At 38.6% G+C, this 21,016-nt stretch overlaps 1 protein-coding gene across 2 annotated transcripts in view; it reads left to right on the plus strand.

Annotated features, from left to right (window-relative positions):
• Window positions 1-21,016, plus strand: part of Scaper (S-phase cyclin A associated protein in the ER) — a 424,329-nt gene that overhangs the window by 86,887 nt on the left and 316,426 nt on the right. For both annotated transcript variants that reach the window (XM_004660424.2, XM_004660425.2), the window contains exon 9: window positions 17,458-17,717. In XM_004660424.2, the coding sequence (XP_004660481.2) occupies window positions 17,458-17,717 (260 nt within the window). The remainder of the gene's footprint in view (window positions 1-17,457; window positions 17,718-21,016) is intronic.

The following is a 21,016-nucleotide window of genomic DNA, read 5'->3' on the forward strand; positions in this document are numbered from 1 at the left end:
GCACGTTTGTAAGGAGTCCTACTTTTCCTTTGGCTCTTACATTCTTTCCCCCACCTCTTCTGCAATGGACCCTGAGCCTTGGAAGGTGTGATAGACATATTGCAGTGCTGATCACTCTTGTCACTTCTTTCCAGCACCATGGTGCCTTCTGAGTCATGCCAAGGTCACTGCCATCTGAAAAGAAAAACTTCTCTAACAAAAGTGAGAGTAGCATTAATGTATGAGTAAGAACATTAAAAGAAGTACTTACTGGGCAATTTGGTGAGCATAGTATATACTTTTACCTAGACAGCAGCAAATGTTACACCCCTAGGGCTCATGACTGTCCCTGTTGTAGGTTTTCAGTATCAGGGATGTATTCCCTCCCATGAAGCAGACCTCCAGTCAAATTAGAAGGCAGTTGATTTCCCCCATAACAGACGTGCCACTATTGCACCTGTTGGCTCATTTGGCCTGGCCAGCCAAATATAAAGCTTGCAGTGTCCACTGTTTAGTGTCTTCATTGGTGATTTCTTTCTCTCTCATTGAACTGCATGCAGTATGGCTTTTTCCAGTTTTCTGTCAGCTGGTCTATAGGGAGGAGGTTTTCAGCTCATTTCCAGCAGGATTTCTCAGTGACCTTGCAGCCCAAATATGTACAGTCTTCAGCAATAGGGTCTTATCTATTCCTGGTGGGAAACCAAGGGCCTTGGCAATGACCTGTAATGTTTTGGGGGAATCAGGGACCTCCCTGGACAACAACTCACTGGAAGGTATCCCATCCGTGGCACTGAAAATTTTCTAGTAACAATTTATGGCTCTTGAGTGTTCCATTGTCCAAAAAGGTAGGTTTCCATGACTTATTTATATCCTCTTAGATTTTGATTAGCCTTCTCTCCACCTTTTGTTTACTTAGTCTCTTCTCCTGACCTCACTTAGGCCTTTTCACCCCCATTAATCTATTATTCTACTTACATATATACAATACCATCCTACTAAGTACCCCCTCCCTTCCTTTCTTTTTCTTTTAAAAATATTTAAAAATATTTATTTGAGAGAGAGGAAGGTAGAGAGAGAGAATGCGCACTCCAGAGCCTTCAGCCACTATAAACAAACTCCAAATGCATGTGCCACCTAGTGCCTCTGGCTTATGTGGGTCCTGGAGAATTTACCCTGGGTCCTTTGGCTTCACAGGCAAACACATTAAGGGCTAAGTCATCTCTCTAGCCCTGCTTTTTGCTTCTTGACTCCAGATGCAATGTGACTGGTTGCAGTGATGGACTACATCTCCCAAAATGTAAGCCAAATAAACCCTTCTTTCTTAAGTTGTATCTTGTCAGGTATGTGATCACAGCAAGCTAAAAGTAATACAGAGAGAGAAAGATTCTTTGCATTGTATCCTGTTTCATCCAAAGCTTATATTATCAAACAAAATAGACAAAGTAAGCAATAAACATTTTATTGGGAGATACTTCTTAATGATTAAAGGGCCATTCTTAATAATTCATAAAGGCTAAATTTAAATTATTTAGTAATTCTAACATATACATGTAAGCATATATATATGTACACACACATGCATCATATAATATTACTTCAAAACAGAAAGCAAAAATTGATAGAATTTAAAGGAAAAATGAACAAATGCACCCCATACCAAGAAATTTTAAATAGCTGAGAGTTTACATAGTCAAAATAATATGTAAAATGTTAAGTTATAAATGAACTTGATATAATGTTTAGACATCCTTTTTGTTTTGTGTTTCAGTTTGAGTACTTATTAATATGCATTCTGGTCTGCTAATCTGTTCGGTATGTCCAGTTTGCTACTAAGCCACTTAATAAGTTAATAATTCTATCCGCTCTAGAAGTTCCTTTTTTAAAAAATATTTTATTTATTTATTTGAGAGAAAGAGGCAGGCAGAGAGGGAGAGAGAGAGAGAAGGCATGCCAGGGCCTCTAGCCATTGCAAACAAACTCCAGACACATATGCCCTCTTGTACATCTGGCTTACATGGGTCCTGGGGAATTGAACCAGGGTCTTTAGGCTTTGCAGGCAAACACCTTAATTGCTAAGCCTTTTGATCATTAAAAATGCCTCACTCTTTTCTAGTGGTCTTTGTGTTTCCACATTTGTCATAGCTATTTTTAAACCTCTGTACCTCAAAAAAATATCTGAATTGCCTATGGCTTAAAGTTTTTAATGGGTTTTCAATTATTTGACCTGCTTCTCTCTCTGTCTTTGTGTTTCCACATTTGTCATAGCTATTTTTAAACCTCTGTACCTCAAAAAAATATCTGAATTGCCTGTGGCTTAAAGTTTTTAATGGGTTTTCAATTATTTGACCTGCTTCTCTCTCTGTCTTTGGGGTAGGGTCTCACTCTAGTTCAGGTTGACCTGGAATTCACTATGTAGTCCCAGGGTAGCCTTGAACTCATGGTGATCTACCTACCTCTGCTGGATTAGAGGTGTGTGCTACCACACCAGCTTGAGCTATTTCTCTTGAGTTTCCCTCACAATTAGAAAGCTTTTTTTTTTTTTTTACAACAATTATGAGTTATTTTAAGACAGAGTAAGAATAAGAGAGAAGAAAAGCTCCCAAGCCAAGAGAAGTTGTCTCCCCCGCCCCTGCCATTTGAACTGCAGTGAGCTTTCATTTGCTTCTCAGTGGAATTGGATGCTCAGTACTGTATAAAGAATTATAGACTCCTGAAATTACAGACTCCGCTGCTGCCACTCTTCCTTCTCTACCTCTTTCCCTTCCTCACTCCTTCCCTGCTCCCCCTTTCCTTCTCTTCACCTCTTGTACCTTCTCCCCTTCCTCCTCTTGAGAAGATGATAGAGACCTTTCAGACCACTAATCCTATCAAGGTCTAATTTGAGATTGTGTTAAGGTTTGTGTGTATTAGTTTTCTTCCTACTCCTTTTGAGGTCTGAACTGAAAACCCTGGGTATTTGTAAAGCTACTGTTGTCCCTGAATTCCAGCCTTGTTTCCCTAGCACCACATGTACAGTTGCTTAGATATCTGCTTAGCTCATTAGCTCCCAGATGCTGCTTTCTGCTAGGCTTCTTGGAGTCTTGCCTTGTATATGCAAAGCTGAGAAGTTGTCAGGCACCTTAGGGGAGATTGAATACAGATTTTTTGGCTCATTTCTCTGTAGTATTCCCCACTTTCTCCATGATATTTTTGCCTTTGAATTACCAGTTGTTTTAGACTCCCTAAACTCCAATATCTGTTTCAGTCAGCCAGGAATGCTGTTTTTTTGGTAGGACTCACTTCCCCTAAACCCTGAATCCCAAATGTCCTAAGGCAAAATGCTAAAGTGAATATGCATCTGATGTTGTCATTCCCTGTACTCAAGAATTATAGTTTCTCAAGACTTGCCTACATTGGTTGCTTTCCAGTGCCTTTAAACAGCTCATTTATATGTTTTGTCTAGCTTTTATAGTTGTTTTTGGCAGGAAGAGGGCCAGTTTTGATACAAGTTATTTTGCTATGGCCTGAACAGTAAGTCCACATATATATGCAGGCCCACGTGGAACATTTACTGAAATTGAAACATGTATCATTGTTAGAAAGTATTATAAAATTTCAGGTGATTTAAGTAATTCTGTTTGTGATTACAATGGGACCAGGTTAGAAATCAGTGACAAAAGATACCTGTATAATTCTGAAATTTTTGGAATTTGGGAAAATACTTTTGAATACTCTATTGCATGAGAAAGGGCATCACAATGAAAATTAGATAAAGCGAATTGGTTGAAAATAAACATTCAAAAATTTATAAGGGCTGTGGTGATGGCTCTGTTGAGAAAGCGCTTTCTGTGCAGGTGTGAGGGTCTGAGTCCTGATTCTGAGAACTCAAGTAAATGCACATGTGGCAGCATGTGCCTTTCTTTCCAGTGTTGTGGTGGTGGAGTTAGGTGGATTTCCATGACCAGCTGGGTAGCTAGACTAGCCTAATCAGTGAGCTCTGGGGTTGAGTGAGGGACCCTGTCTCAATAAATAAGGTAAAGAGCAATCAATGAGAGAAATACCCAGTATAGCCGGGCGTGGTGGTGCACACCTTTAATTCTCAGCACTGGGGAGGCAGAGGTAGGAGGACTGCTGTGAATTTGAGGCCACCTTGAGATTACATAGTGAATTCCAAGTCAGCCTGGATTAGAGTGAGACCCTACCTCGAAAAACAAACCAAAAACCCACCCAAACAAAAAAATCCAATATTGATCCCTGGCTTCCACATGTACCCACAGAAATGTGAATACAGGGCTAGAGACATGGCTAAAGGTACTTGTTTGCCAAGCCCAAGGGTCTGGGTTAAATTCCCTAGTACCTATGTAAAGCCAGATTCACAAAGTGGCATGTTTCTGGCATTCATTTACAGTGGTAGGAGGCTTTGGCATGCTCATTCTTTATCTGCCTCTTTCTCTCTCTCAAATAAATAACTAAAATATTTTTTAAAGCATTTAAAAGGATAAATGTGCGTGCGCGCATACACACACACACACACACACACACTCCTGCCCCCTGGGGGAAAAAATTGAGATGGAGGTATGTTTTGAGAAAAGTTTATAGCCTTGGCTGTACATTTTAGAAGAATAGCTGAACAGCAACAACAACAAAACAAAACAAAAATAATAGAAAAGCTGAGATATACTCCTTGAATTTAGAGAAAAAAAGAAAATGTAAAGAAAGGACTTTTATAATAGATATAATGATAGAGAAAGTCAATATAGCTGAAAGGTGCTCTTCAGATGGACCGATAAAATGACTAGCTTGCTGATGAAGAAAAAGAATAGATGAAGGTATACTGAAAGGAATGAAAGAGAAGATGTTCCTAGAGATTGAAGGTATTATATTAAACATATAATAACAAGCATTCTGGTCATGATGGTAGAATTGTAACCACACCAGAACCTCAGGGGAGAGAGATGGAAAAGAATCCTGAGGAGGTCCAAGGTCCATCAACTCAGAAAGAAAAGTCAGCTGACTGCCACGCCATGAGATGTGCCACATCTCCCATATTCACCTGCGTCCGGAGGAATCTACAGAGGCGACGAGTACTGCTCCCCATGCTAGCCTGACAACTGCCTCCAGGGAGATAGCAACAAACATGGAGAATTGCAACAAATTACAACAGAGACACAGAGTCTGCAGAGAACTAACAGTAAGAGCACACTGCTGCTACTCCTGCCAATTCCAGGGGACACGTGGAAGAGGGGCATGGAGAGTGTAAGAGCCACAAGGAGGGTAAAACATTCTGAAGCAAGGTCTCCCCTTCCCAGAGACTGATGGTGGCCTTACATACCCCACAGTGAACACCAAGAACCCTACTGAGGAGGGCCCTTAGGGAACCGGAGACCACGGTGACAGGATACAAGACCATACTATGTAAAATATATATATATAAATTTGGGGAAAAAAGAAGGGATTCAGTTCAGGGAGGATTCAGAAGGGGAAAACAAGGTGGTGGGAGGTGAATATTTTCATGGTATACTGTTAGTATTTATGGAAGTTGCCAATAAAGAAAAGGAAGAAAGAAAAGAGTGTTATAAAAATAAAATATTTCCAAAGTAAAAAAAATAACAGGGCATTATGGGTAGCATTATGCGCTAAATTTGGAAAATCTGAAGAAATTGACAAAGTCCTTGGAAAAAATACAGCTGAAAATTGCATTGCAATATAGAGAAACTTGAAAGATTTCTAAGTATCTTGAAAAAAAGTGACACTGTAATTAAGTATCTCTATTTTATTTATTTTTTGTTTTTTCTAGGTAGGGTCTCGCTATAGCCCAGGCTGACCTGGAATTCACTATGTAGTCTAAGGGTGGCCTCGAATTCATGGCGATACTCCTACCTCTGCCTCCTAAGTGCTGGAATTAAATGCCCGCAGTAACTAAGTATCTTTATACCCAAAAAATTCCAGGGTAAATTATTTCATGTGTGAATTCTTACAAATATGTAAAGTGAAATAGTAACCCTATGGAAATTGTCCTAGAAATAAAAAAAAGATTGTGTTTTATTATGCTAGTATAACTTTAATATTAAAACCTAAAAAGGAAGTGATACCATATAGGGTGTCTTTTGAACACTTATATAAATATCCTCACCAAGTCATTAGTGAATTATTATGATAAGTGAAAATAATGTTATAGCCATATTGGGATTATACTTCAAGTTCTCTTCAGTTATTGGTTGTATTTACTTTAATTTCATTAATAAAATTTATAACATTAAAATTTTATTTCTTTTTGTTTTATTTTTATCTATTTATTTGAGAGTGACAGACAGAGAGGGAAAGAGGCAGATAGATAGAGAATGGGCGTGCCAGGGCCTTCAGCTGCTGCAAATGAACTCCAGATGTATATGGCCTGTTGTGCTTTTGGCTTTCATGGGTACTGGGGAATCAAGCCTCGAACCGGGGTCTTTGGGCTTCACAGGCAAGCATTTAACCACTAAGCCATCTCTCCAGCCCACATTAAAATTGTTACAAGTAGAGAAATAGAAGAGAAAAGGTAATTTTTAGTTTTATATACTTCTAACATTATTCTTAGTGCTTAGAACTCAATTTAACTAATGATTTACTACTCTTACACATTATGTTGTTATGGGAATAATTTATCCATATAGTTTTCACTGAAGGTTCATTAAAAGTGTAATTTATAACTATTTTCTCTTTTCAGGAGATCTTGTTATAGTTTTTATTTTGATGTATTTCTTTTTTCATTTCTTCAATTATTATTTCAATTATGTAGTTAAATAATATTGTTTGTGTTGGCCATGTTATTGGTCAATAGATTAGGTCCAAGTTTTCAGCAATATTTCTTTCTATAAAGAAGATTTCTGAGAGTTTTTCTTTAAAGGGTAAAATGCTTAATCATATTGCACCTAAGGGGGAGCTGGTTAAATTAACTGGAAACTAAAATATTTTGTTGAATTTTTAAATTTCACAGTTTTTTTCTTTGTGTGCATGGTTTTGATAATTTTATGATTTCTCTCTTAAATTTGTATTATGTATTTAAAAGTAACCTAGATATTCAAAAATATCACACACTGTGTTTTTGATAAACTTTCCTGGCTGAAAATTGATTATACAATTTATATATTATGATTTAAGGCATTACTATTTTTGAGAGTTTTATTAGTTTTTTTGTGTATGTGTATGCATGTGTAGGTTTATGTACGCACACTTGTGAGTGTAAGTGCATGTATACATGTATGCTTGTGTGTGTAGTGGTCAGAGGTTAAACTTGAGTGTTATTCCTCTGTGGCCATTCATGCCCTCCTCTCCTTTTTTTTTTTTTTTTTTTTTTTGAGACAGGGTCTCTCATGGGTCTGGAACTGGTCTAGTAGGCTAGTCTGAGTGACCATTGAGCCCCAAGGAGCTTTCCTGTATCTGCTTCCTGAGCATTTGAATTACAAATGAGTGCCACCATGAATTTTTGTAGTTTATTTTTATTTTTAAAGTACAGCCTGGCGTGATGGTACATGCCTTTAATTCCAGCACCCAGGAGGCAGAGGTAGGAGGATCACCATGGGTTCGAGGCCAGCCTGAGACGACATAGTGAATTCCAGGTCAGCCTGAGCTTAGAGTGAAACCCTACCTTGAACCCGGCCCCCCAGAAAAACCCCTAAAACTCGAGCTACCTCTAATATGTTGAGGAAACATGTGCATCCACATGCTTATTGCAGCAGTATTCACGATAGCCATAACATTGAGTTAACCTGTGATACAGGAATTTTGGGCTTTCTTTGCCAGTGTACCAGTATATGCCTACACACTGATAATTTTGGGATATTCTTGTATCCTTGACTTCTGAATACAAAGAATGAAATCCACCAACCAGAGGATAAGGTTCAGAAAGATTTTTTTCATAAATGTAAAAAAAGTGTAAACCTTTAGGAGGAAGAAGTGACTGCTTAAGGAAAGGAAGACATAGCTCTTGTCTAAGGAGGCAAGACAGGCCTTGGAAAGCTTGAGACTTAAGAGAAGAAACACAGTAGAGCTCTTGCTCAGGGAGGCAGGACGGGGTTTGAGAAGCCCACCTTTTTTGAATGAGCCCCATAGCCAGTCCAGTTCTGACACCAGGGTCAGGACTTGGGCCATCATTCTCAGAGTCTGAATTCTCTAGGAAGGATCTTTTCAGAAGTGAAGGAAGGACTCCCCGAGGGGAAAGAGAAGGAAAAGTCAGACCCTTCTGAAGTTTCTGATGTAAAGTGTAATGACCTCTTCACCTTGGGATCCAGTCACGCTAAACTGCCTGTTCAATCTCTATCTACTGGATGTCCATGGAATGGACAAAGAAGATGTGTCAATGGTAGGATATAATTCAGCCTAAGAAGAACAAAACCCTACTGTTTGCATCCACATGAGTGGAATTAGAGGCTGTTGTAGGGTATTAAAATGTTCATCTGATAGAAGAGAATATACTAGGCACTACCAGAGCCTGTGAAAGTGCATGGAGAGAAGCTGGTTACTGGTATTTGGTATAGCTCGATAAGGGGAACAACTTCTCATGTTCTGTAGCACCATAGGATAACTGTGGTTGAAGAAAGTTAATTGATATTTAAAAAAAATGGCTAATAGAGAGGGTTTTGAATGTTCTCAACATAGAAGTGATAAATGTCTAAGATGATAGATATGTCAATTACTGTAGTCATTACATCTTGTATGATGTATTAAAATGTCACACTGGACCCTGTAATGTGTACACCTACCATGTACAAGTTAAAACTGAAAATATATTTTAAAGAAAAGAGAAATAATAGGATGTTAATAATCAGTGACACTAGAAGATTGGATCATGGAGTTTCTCATACTATTCTGATGCTCTCTATGCTTTGTACTTCAGAACTTGCATACTGTAGTTATAAAGAACAAATTTAAACACGACTTTCCATTATAGACTTGAAGGCTCAGACATACAGTTAAAAGCTTTTGCTTAATATTTTTTTGAAAACTTTTATTTATTTATTTTTGAGAGAGAGAGAGAGAGAGAGAGAGAGAGAATGAATTGGTATGCCAGGGCCTCTAGCCACTGCAGTTGAACTCCAGATGTGTGTGTCACTTTCTCTGCATATGTGACCTTGTGCACATGTGTCACCTTGTGTGTCTGGCTTACATGGGTTCTGAGGAGTTGAACCTGGGGCCTTAGACTTTGCAAATAAGCACCTTAACTGCCACACCATCTTCCAGCCCCTAACAATCTTTATTTTAACAATATTGTATTTATTTATATAATTACTGCATTAAAATAGAATAATCAGTTAATATTCTAGTTATAGTTACAAGGGTTTTATAAACATTTTTCCTTGAAATAAAATTTTGTACCTGTATTAAATCATTTAATAATATGAGTTACTCAGTTTTATAGATATAAGCTTTAGAAACTGGCTTTTTTGTTGTTTTTGTGTTTTTGAGGTAGTGTCTCACTCTAGCCCATGGTGACCTGGAATTCACTATGTAGTCTCAGGTGGCTTTGAACTCACAGTAATCCTCCTACCTCTGCTTCCTGAGTGCTGGGATTAAAGGCATGAGCCACCATGCCCAGCTAGAGACTGGCTTTTTAAGTACTAAGTTTAAACCAGCTTTTTTGAGATACCATGTAGTTTACCCATTTACAGTATATAATTCATGGTGGTTTTTTTTAAATTTCCCTTTTAATAGGGTGTTAGTCATATTGGAGTAGAGGCTTCCTAACTCCCTTTTAACTTGTTTACTTTTAGAAAGGCCTTATTTCAAAAGAAGGTACCATGTGGTTAGACCTTCAAGTTTTGTTGATTAAAAAAAATTTTTTTTTTAAATTTATTTGAGAGAGAGAGAGAAAGAGGAAGAATATGGGTGCACTAGGGTCTCCAGCCACTGCAAATGAACTCCAGACGCATGTGCCACCTTGTGTATCTGGCTTACATGGGTCTTGGGGAATAATACTGAGGTCCTTTGGCTTTGTAGGCAAATGCCTTAACTGCTAAGCCATGTCTCCAGCCCAAATTTTGTTGATTTTTGAGGCAAGTCTTGCTCTAGTTCAGGATAACCTGGGATTCAATCTGTAGCCCAGGCTGGCCTTGAACTCACAGCAATCCTCCTACCTCAGCCTCCTGAGTATTTAAAGCATGGGACACCAGGTCTGTCGTTGGATTTTAATATCACTGATAGGTATAGCCATCACCACAGTTTTGAAATACTTTACCTCTTCAACATACAGCTTCTGTAGCCCTAATAAACAGTTAATGTTATGACAGTATTTTAGTTGGGCCATTATGAGTGAATTGTGTATGTGTTTTATTCATGTTGAATATACACACACACAGATATTGTGCATGTGCATATGTATAGAGTATGCATATGTGTGTGGTGTGGTATATGCATGTATGTGTGCCCCATGCATGTTCATATGGAGCCCAGAGAAGTTGGTTGTCTTCTAATCACTCACATGTGTAGCTCTTTGGAACAGTTTTGCCCTCAACCCAGAGCATGTCCCATGGATACTGCAGTCTCTGATTCCTACAGATGGGGGTTACAGCTTTTTAATTTTTTCTACATGAGTTTTGGAAGGCAAACTTGGCAATCTTTGGCTTAAAGGGCCCTAATGCTTAAGTGACATGCGATCTTAATTGCTGAACCATTTCCCCAAGCCCTGAACATTGTATTTAAACATTTATTTATTTATTTGAGAGAGACATAAACAGATAATGAGAGAGATGATGGATAGAGAATGTGAATGGGCATCCTGGGCTTCCCTGTGAGAACTGGGGAATTGAACCTGGGCCATTACGCTTTGTAAGCAAGTGCTTTTAACCAGTGAGTCATCTCTGCAGCTCAGTTGTAATTTTTTTGTTCATTTTTATTTATTTATTTGAGAGTGACAGAGAGAGAAAGAGGCAGATAGAGTGAGAGAGAGAATGGGCGTGCCAGGGCTTCCAGCCATTGCAAACAAACTCCAGATGTGTGGGCCCCCTTGTGCATCTGTCTAACATGGGTCCTGGAGAATCGAGCCTCAAACTGGGGTCCTTAGGCTTCACAGGCTAAGCCATCTCTCCAGCCCTCAGTTGTAATTTTTAATTTATCATGTGTGTATCCTTTTTAGTGAAATGCTGCTTATGCTTTTTGCCTGTTTTCTACTTGGATTTTTTGTAATAATTACTTCCGGGCTTGAGGGTGCTGTGTATATTCTAGACACTAGACCTTTGTTATTTTTTTAACTCGTCAGTTCTTGTGTGCCATTTTCTTGTTTAAGGTTAAATTTCTTTGTGTGTGTGTGTGTGTGTGTGTGTGTGTGTGTGTGTGTGTGTGTATGTGTGTATGGGCACTTGCATGACACTGCATGTTTTGGAGGTCAGAGGCCAACCTTGAGGTATCTGTGCTCTTCTTTTGTGGCTGTAAACTATGCTGATGTAGCTGGCCCACAGGTTTAGATATTAATGAGAAATACTTGATCAGATCTCCTTTTTATGCATTAGGCTTTTGTTGTTACATCTAAGTGGCCATTATTTACTTTTAAGTTCTGAAGATTTTTTTCCCCCATATGCCTTTTTATACTGTTTAAAAATTTCAGTGCTGTTTAGGATAAGCATGGTAAGAGGCGATAACCTTGCCTTGTTCTAAATCAGTGGGGAAGCATGTATAGTCTTGTATCATTCGACATTTTTTTGGAGATATTCTTTAACAAGTCAAGTAATTTCCCCTCTTTTAGAGTTTATTGATAGATTTTATTATGAGTGAGTGTTGGGTTTGTGAGATACTCTTTATGCTTTATAGGATTTTGGTCGTTTAGATAGTTGACAATGACAGATTTCATTGTTGTGTTTTTTTTCTTCTTCAGACAGTGGTCTTATATAGCCTAGACAAGCCTTGAATTCAATATGTAGCTGAAGATAACCTTAAACTCTTTTTTTTTTTTTTGAGGCAAGCCGAACAGACACAAGCACCACTTTGTGCATCTGGCTTTATATGGGTACTGGGGAATCAAACCTAGGTCATTAGGCTTTTCAAGCAACTACCTTTAGCTGCTGAGCCATCTCTCCAACCCTCTTTGGGATCTTTTAAATAACTTTAATTTCCCTAATGGCTGTAGATTATTCAGCGATCTTCCTACCTCAGCCTTCCCAGTGCTGGGACTATATGCCCAGCTATATGTTCTTTAAAAAAAAATTTATTTATTTGTGCATGAGAGAGGGGGCAGATAGAGATAATGGGCATGTCATGGTCTCTAGCCACTGCAAATGAACTCCAGATGCTTGTGCCACCTTGTATATCTGGCTTTATGTGGATACTGGGGAATCAAACCTGGGTCCTTAGTCTTTGCAGGCAAGCATGTTAAGCCATGTCTCCACCCCCTCTATGTTCTTGTTGGAGGCAGAGTCTTAGTCTAGCTCAAGCTGACTTGAAACTCACTCTTATAGCCCAGGCTGGTTTCAAACTCACCTTCTCCTATCTCAGCCTTCTTGTGCTGGGATTACAGATATGAGCTACCGTGTTTGGGTCTTTTTATGGAGCTTTTTAGATCTTTTACTTAGTGCTTTGAAAAAATCATATAATTTTTAAGTGTTTGGGTACGTTTCTGTTGTCCTTGTGTTACTAATTTCTAACACCAAAGAGAAACGTTAAGATGCTTTAATTATTAAGGAAAAAAAATAAATATAAAAACCTTATGCTGAGACTGCTAAAGTCTATGGCAAGAGTGACTTGTCTATCTGTGACATTATTAGAAAGGAAAATAGTTCATGTTATTTTTGACACCATATCAACAAGCTGCAAAAGTTAAAATCACACTGTGTGACATATACTTATTTAAAACAGAAATGATATTAAAATGGAAAAAGAATTAAAAGTCTTAAGTATGCTTGTTTTGGGGCTTGGGAGATGGCTCAGTGAGTAAGAGAACTTGCTGTGCAAGAATGAATACCCAAGTTCAATCCCAAGCAGCTATATTAAATAAATAAATAAGTTAAAAAATATTTGAAAAAACTATTATAGAAAACAGTGTGTACATGTGCATGTAAACATAGGGTTTGGCATTCACTGGGGTGTTGGAATGTAGATACAGGGCAACTGACATGTAGCTCAATTCTATTACTTTCTACATTCTAATCTTATAACTTATATACTTAGATCATTTATATTTAAGATTATTGATAAATCTATTCATTTTCTTATTGCTTTTTTAATCTGTTTGTCTCTTGCTTTGCTTTTCCTTCATGTAGTTAAACACATTTTATGACCTTGTTTATTTATAGTATTTTCAGTGTCTGATTTGGATAATGCTCTTAGTGATTGCTTTTGGCACTACATTGTACATATTTGATTTTTCAGGGTACTGATACTGGTAGATTCCATGGGAAATCTTGATTGATTCCCATTGCTTTTGAAATTTAACTTGTTTATGTATTCTTTCCATGTTCATTGAAAACCATATCAAATGACATAATTTTTGCTTCACTACTATAAACTCATGAATCTAGGGAGATGGCTCTTTAGATAAGAGTGATTTCTATGTAAGCATGAGGACCTGAGTTTGATTCCTGCTACCCACATAAAAAGCCAGGGGTGGCACACATGCCTATAAGCCCTGTGACATTCTGAGGAAGACAGAGACAGGAAGATTGGGGCTCCGTCATCAGCTCATCTAAGTGAAAAACAGGGAGCTTCGGGTTCAGTGATAGACTCTGTGTTAGGGAAGCAAGAAGAGTGATAAAAGAGGTTATCGCATGTTTTCCTCTGGCTTCTGCAATGGGGCATTTACATTTGTACACACATGTGAATGCAACACACACACACGACACTCATGAGTCACTACGTTAGGACAGTTAGTTGAAGTTATCTTCTCTCTCTCTTTTTTTGCTTATTGCAGTGTTCTTCCTTTTTAAAAAATATTTTTATTTATTTATTTATTTGCATGCTGAGGGAGATAGAAAACAGACAGAGAGAATGGGTGTGCCAGGGCCTCTAGCCACTGCGGATGAACTCCAAATGTGTGCTCCCCTTTGTGCATCTGGCTTTACATGGGTACTGGGACTCGGACTCAAGTCACTAGCTTTGCAGGCAAGCACTTGAACCACTCAGCCATCTCTCCAGCCTAGTATTGTTCCTTTTTTTTTTTTTTTTTGCAAGTCTTACCATTTTGTTACTCTTTTTGGAACTTGCTTAAGGCATTCTTTAAGTAAAATTTTGCCTGTAATATTTTAGTCTTCCTTTTATTTAACAATGTTAGCTGGGTGTGGTGGTGCATGCCTTTAATCCCAGTTCTCAGGAGGCAGAGGTAAGAAGATTACCATGAGTTTGAAGTCACCTGAGACTACATAGTGAATTCCAGGTCAGCCTGGACTAGAGCAAGACCCTACCTCAAAAACAAATGCTTTTGTGTCCTTTTATTATTAAGGATATTTTTACTAAATGTCGCGTTGATGATTGAGTGACCATTCTTTTAGTCATTTTAAATTGTGCTACTTCCTTCTCGCTTCTGTTGTGTTAGATGACAAATGTGCCGTCATCAGTGTTGATGCTTCTTTATAGGCAATGTTCATTTCTCCCCCTGAGTGTTTTCAAGATTTTTTTCTTCATCCAGTTTCTGAAGATTTATGACTTCGGTTTAGTTTTGGAAAATTAATTGCTACATATGTTAGCATGAACCTCTTTTGGTTTATGCTATTTGCGATTCACCTAATTACTTGAATATGTGGTTTTATTTCACAAAAGTTGGAACGTTTTCAACAATTATTTCTTCACCTGTCTTTTCAGTGTAATATTCTGCTTCCAGGACTATGATGACCTAAATACTAACCCTTCTGTTACTATCTCACAAGTTTCTGAGACTGTTCTATGACTATGTGACATCTTTCAAGTGAAAATGAGGCAGTAAGTTGTACCAGCTTCTTGGCCCCTACTGGTAGTGAAAGCTTAGCTCTCATGCTAGCCCCGCTGACATTAGCAGAATAGAGGAGTGGTAAAAGGAGTGGGTTGTTTTAGTGTAGGCTGGGGTTCCGTCTGAGCTTCCTTCTGGGATTGACTAATATCAGAAGTGCAGGGAGGAAGCCGGACTACTTTTAGTTTTTCTGCCTCATTGAAGTTGATTTGCAGCAGAATCTCCAAGGCTCTGCTGCCTTGCATGAAGGGCAGAGCAAACTACTGACTCTGTATTTCACATGTGTTGGTACTGAATATGAGGAGGCTTTGCTTACTACTGTTAGGCCTTGCTGATATTGTCCAGGTAGGAGGATTCGAGTATTATATCCTAAGACGAAGATGAAAACTAAATTTCCATTTTACCTTTTTGACTGTTGGGAGCATAAAGAGTCTTTATTGCAATTTGGATAGAAGTGGCCACTGCCAAAAAGCTTTTCTGTTTTGTTAGGTCACTTTCCTCTGTCCTTTGGTCTTAAAGGAACAGGCCTTTCTTTTTTAAAAAAAATTTTTGTTCATTTTTATTATTTATTTGAGAGTGATAGAGTAAGAAGCAGAGAGAGAGAGAGAGAGAGAGAGAGAGAGAGAGAGAGAGAGAGGAGGGAGGGAGGTGGGGAGAGAACGGGCATACCAGGGCCTCCAGCCACTGCTAACGAACTCCAGACGCATGCGCCTCCATGTGCATCTGGCTAATGTGGGTCCTGGGGAATCGAGCCTCGAGCATGTGTCTTTAGGCTTCACACGCAAGCGCTTAACTGCTAAGCCATCTCTCCAGCCCCCAGGCCTTTCTTTATACCCATTTTATTTATTTATTTATTTATTTTTTTGGTTTTTCAAGGTAGGGTCTTACTCTGGCTCAAGCTGACCTGGAATTCACTATGTAGTCTCAGGGTGGCCTCGAACTCACGGCGATCCTCCTACCTCTGCCTCCCGAGTGCTGGGATTAAAGGCGTGCGCCACCACGCCCGGCTTTTTATACCCATTTTATTTATGTCTGGTACTGGTTTTCAGTTGAATGCTTTTATACTATCCTCTCTGAAATTTATAGGTAGCAAAAAGGAAACCCTGAGAATTCACCAATGCTACTTTAAGAACCAAAGTAGCCCACCTTACTTCTAATTTTTAGAATGTGCCTATATGCTTGCTTGCTTGGTGTGTTTTATCCTTACTTATATTGGTGTTTTTGAAATAAGGCCTTGCTATGTAGCTCAGGCAAGCCTTAAACTCTTACACAGTGTAGGCTGGCTTTTAAGTCATAATTCTTACGCCTCTACTTCCTTAGTGCCTGGATTTCCACCATACTTGATAGTGGTAAGAAGGATGTGGAAATAAATACAGATTAGTTTGTTTTGTCATTGTTTTAATTTGGAAAGACTATAATAAGCCAATGAAAATTTTGATCTTGTGCCATGTGTGGTGGTTCATGCCTTTAATCCCAACACTTAGGAAGTTGAGATAGGAAGGTTACTGTGAGTTTGATGCCAGCCTGGACTACAGAGTGATTTCTAGGTCAGTCTGGACTAGAGTAAAATTCTGCCACATAAAAGTTTATAACTTTTCTGGGCATGGTGGTGCATGCCTTTAATCCCAGCACTTGGGAGGCAGAGGTAGGAGGATCACCATAGTTTAAGGCCACTCTGAGACTACAAAGTGAATTAGAGGTAAGCCTGAACTAGACTGAGACCCTACCTCAAAAAAAAATTATAACCTTGGCTATATATATTACATATTCCTCAAGTTGTGACAATTTTTTTTTTTTTTTGGAGCTGGGCATGGTGGTGCATGCCTTTAATCTCAGCACTCGGAAGGCAGAGGTAGGAGTTCAAGGCCATCCTGAGACTATATGATGAACTCCAGGTCAGCCTGGGCCAGAGCGAGACCCTACCTTGAACAACCCCCCCATTTTTTTTTTTTTTTTTTGGAAAAAGATCCTTATTTATTTGAAGCTATTTTGTGTTTTTGGATGTAGTTTTTCAATTTTTCTGTCTATGTGGTAGAAAAATGGACTAGAACATCTATGATTTCTACAAATAATATCCTATAATGTCATGATCACTGAAATAGCTTATTTAAGTCAAAGTATGTTATTCTTGCTGGCACTGATAAAAGAACTAGGGATCCTTAGTTCGTTCTGTGACTGTATTATAAAAAGTGGAGGGTTCGTTTTACTTAACTTCTAGGAACATGGCAACCAGAACTTGGATTGTGGCTTTGCTTTGACTAGGTATATGGCCTTGTGTAAATTGTTTCTTCTTTGTCTCAGATTCTTGAGGATGAAATGGGGATGCTAATATTGACTGTGTAAGGGTGTGAAGAGTTAGTGTATATACAGTGCTCAGAACAAGTTTTTCACATACTATATACATTTTAAATGTTTTTTTTTATTACTTATCAAGTGTATAACCTCAGGTTATCTTACTCTTAGCTTTATATTTGTAAAGTATGAGTAATTATGCATAAATAGGTATATTGAGAGATATTAAATGCATTTTGCCCAGTACTTAATGTAATATGTTATTTTACATGTTTCCCAGTCATCTAAAGCAACCTTGTTTTCCTTTTTCTTAATTTCTATAGACCGGAAAGATGCTGAAGGATGGGAGACTGTTCAGAGAGGAAGGCCAGTTCGTTCTCGATCAACAGCAGTGACTCCTAAAGTTTCATTAGTATCAGAAGCCTTAAGGTCAAAGGATGATAGTGATAAAGAAAATGTGTGTATTTTACCTGAGGAAAATGTACAGAAAGGTGAACTTATTGAAGAGAGATCGTCTATTATAGAATCTCGGCCCAAAGACTCATTACACTCTTCTGACCATCCTCTTGCTGAAAGAACCCAGGTAACTCACTACCTTTTTCTTATTTATTTATTTATTTGAGAGCAACAGACAGAGAAAGAAAGAAGCAGAGAAAGCGAGAGAGAATGGGTGCTCCAGGGTCTCCAGCCACTGCAAATGAACTCCAGATGCATGCGGCACCTTGCATACCTGGCTTACATGTCTCAAACCAAGGTCCTTAGTCTTCACAGGCAAGCTCTTAACCCCTAAGCCATCTCTCCAGCCCATCACTACCTTTTTCAAAGACACCTGTATGTGCTAGAATGTTTTACTACCTTTCTATCTCACTTTTAAATTTATTTTTGAAAATCAGAAAGTTTTGGAAAAGTTGTAATATTAGAAGAGTGAGCCCACCCCTCCCACTTAGATTCACAAATTTACATTTACCACAAGTTTTTCTTTTTTTTTCTTTTTCTTTTTTTTTTAAATTTGTTTGTTTATTTATTTATTTGAGAGCAACAGACAGAGTGAGAAAGAGGCAGAGAGGGAGAGAGAGAAAATGGGCGCGCCAGGGCTTCCAGCCTCTGCAAACGAACTCCAGACGCGTGCGCCCCCTTGTGCATCTGGCTAACGTGGGACCTGGGGAACCGAGCCTCGAACCGTGGTCCTTAGGCTTCACAGGCAAGTGCTTAACCACTAAGCCATCTCTCCAGCCCCACAATTTTTTCTTTTCTCTATCTACATGTCACAAACATGCAATATACTAAACATTTGAAATTGATATGCAGATGTCATAGGCATTCACGTTTAAATGGTACAGCATGTACCTCCAGAGAACAACTACATTCACACAGACACACATACAAAAACATGTTATAACTATAATGTTCAAGGAATTAAACATGTGTATAATATTATTTAATGTATCATCAGTATTCAAATTTTCTTATTGTTACATAACTTTTTATTTTTTGTTTATGTTTATAGAGCTATGGTCTTGTTATTTATCCCAGGCTGGCCTATAACTTGCTATCCCGTCTCAGTCAACTTAGTGTTGGGGTTACAGTTAAGCCCCACTGTGCCTGGGTGTTTTTTGTTGTTACTGTTCAGTTTCTTTGAGACAGAATTTTGATATGTAGTCCAAACTGGCTCTAATTTCAGATCATTTTGTTTCAGTGCCCTGAGTGCTGGCATTAAAGGTATATGCCACCATGCACGGTCCCCAAAATTTCTTTGTATATTTTTTTATTTCCTGAATCAGGATTCAGTCTAGAATTTCATTGTATATTTGATTTTGCGACTTTGATATTTTTCACTAAGAATTTGGAAGACTACATTACGGGTTACTTATTTGTTTTTGTTTGTAAGTAATGTCTTTCATTTGACTTTTTTGTGTTTGCATATGTATTTATGTATGTGCAGATCTGTTTGTCTGTAATTTTATTAAGGTTGTCACTTCTTTCAAATCTTAGTTTAGTTTTTGCAGATAGGGGTGTTTTAAAATCTTCTTCCTTTCCTAGGTTATCTGTTTATGACAGAAGTAAAGTTATTGCACTTAATGTCAATTATTAGGGATTGCACCTAGTGTCGTACACATACCAGGCAAGTGCTCAACCACCGAACTATATCCTTAGCACTTTAAGAACTTTCTCTTGTGAGGCAGGGTCTCTCCAAGTTGCCCATGTGGGCCCTAAACTGATTTTATACTCCAAGTAGGCCTTGAACTTGTGATCATTCTCCCACAGCTTCTTGAGTAGCCCAGACCACAGACCTGTACCACCAGTCCTGGCTGTGGCTATGATAATGGCTCTTCATTTCACACTATTTTTTAATTTAATTTTTTATTTACTTCCTTGAGAGACAAAGAGAGAGAGAGATGCAGAGAGAGAGCTGATAGATGATAGATAGATAGATAGATGATAGATGATAGGGCACCCCAGGGCCTCCAGCTGCTGCAAATGAATTCCAGACACTTGCGCCACCTTGTGCATCTGGCTTACGTGAATCTTGGGGAATTGAACCTGGGTCCTTTGACTTTGCAGGCAAATGCCTTAACCACTAAGCCATCTCTCCAGTCCCATTCTACATTATTTTTGATGCACCATCACTTTTTAATAACTTAACACTGTGATATTTTTTAGGTAAGACATATCAGCAAAATTGCTGCATGTTTGTTAGATAAAATTAAAAGGTAAAAGGTGATTTCTTGCTCTGCAGCCATGGAGGTGCATGCCTGTAACCCCAACACTCAGTAGGCTGAGGCAGGAAGAGCAGGAGAGCACAGGGCTGAAGGATGAGACCTTTTCTCAAAAAGAAAAAAAAAAAAAAAAAAAAGGAGGCAAGGAAGAAGGAAGGGAGGGAAGGAAGGAGAAAAGGAGGTCAGAGAAATTTCTTCATTAAGTGAAGTGTATCCTAGTATTCAAATTTTTCAAAGTTATATCCAACAAATAGGTATGCACTGATCACTTCCTAAGTGTCTGTGACTATGTTCCTGTGTCCTGTGATTTTTCCATATTGTCTGAAGGGAAAACATTGTTTATAGGATATTGCCCCCTAGTCTGTAATCTCACCCAGGCATAAAACATACACATTGAATAAAAATGAGTAAAACTCCATACAATCAGTGTATTTCCTAAGGTTAAAATAGAGATGGTAAATAAATCTCAACATAGAGACAACTTCAGCTAGACATGGTCGCATATTCCTGTAATCCCAGCACATAGGCTTAGAGACAAGAACATCAATAGTTCAGTGTCATCCTTAGCTACACAGCAAGTGTGTAGTGAATAAATTTATATGATTTTAGAAACAATCCATGCAAAGAATGTGTGTGTGTGTATGTTTGTGTGTGTGTGTGTGTGTGTGTGTGTGTGTGTGTGTGTGTGTGTGTGAGAGATGTGTGCATGTTTGAGTGGCTGGGGGGTTGTGTGAGTATAGGCACGCTCATGCCACAGCATATGTGTGCAAGTAGAGGAACATCATTGGGCATTGGGCCTCGCTTTCCTCTTTGTTGGGTGCAGGGTCTCTCACAGTTCACTGCTGTGTTTACCAGGCTAGCTGTCCCTCCAGCTTCTGGGTTTTTTCTGCCTCCACTTCCCATCTCATCATAGGTGGGCTGGGATTACAGACACCCGTGCTACCATGTCGGGCGTTATGTGTGTCCTGGGGGACTGAACTCAGGTCCTCACACTTGTGTGGCAAACACTTTAACCATTGGGCAATCCCCCCAGCCCATGCAAAGAATTCTTGAATAACTAAATTATTACAAAAGTGTTTCAGTATAAAAGTTCACTTCTGATGGCAGTCAAGTTGGTGACAATATTTATTTTCTCCACTGTCATGCTGAAAATAGAATAAGCATA

The sequence above is a fragment of the Jaculus jaculus genome, chromosome 10 (genome assembly GCF_020740685.1).
Source record: "Jaculus jaculus isolate mJacJac1 chromosome 10, mJacJac1.mat.Y.cur, whole genome shotgun sequence".
In the NCBI taxonomy this organism is placed as follows: domain Eukaryota; kingdom Metazoa; phylum Chordata; class Mammalia; order Rodentia; family Dipodidae; genus Jaculus; species Jaculus jaculus.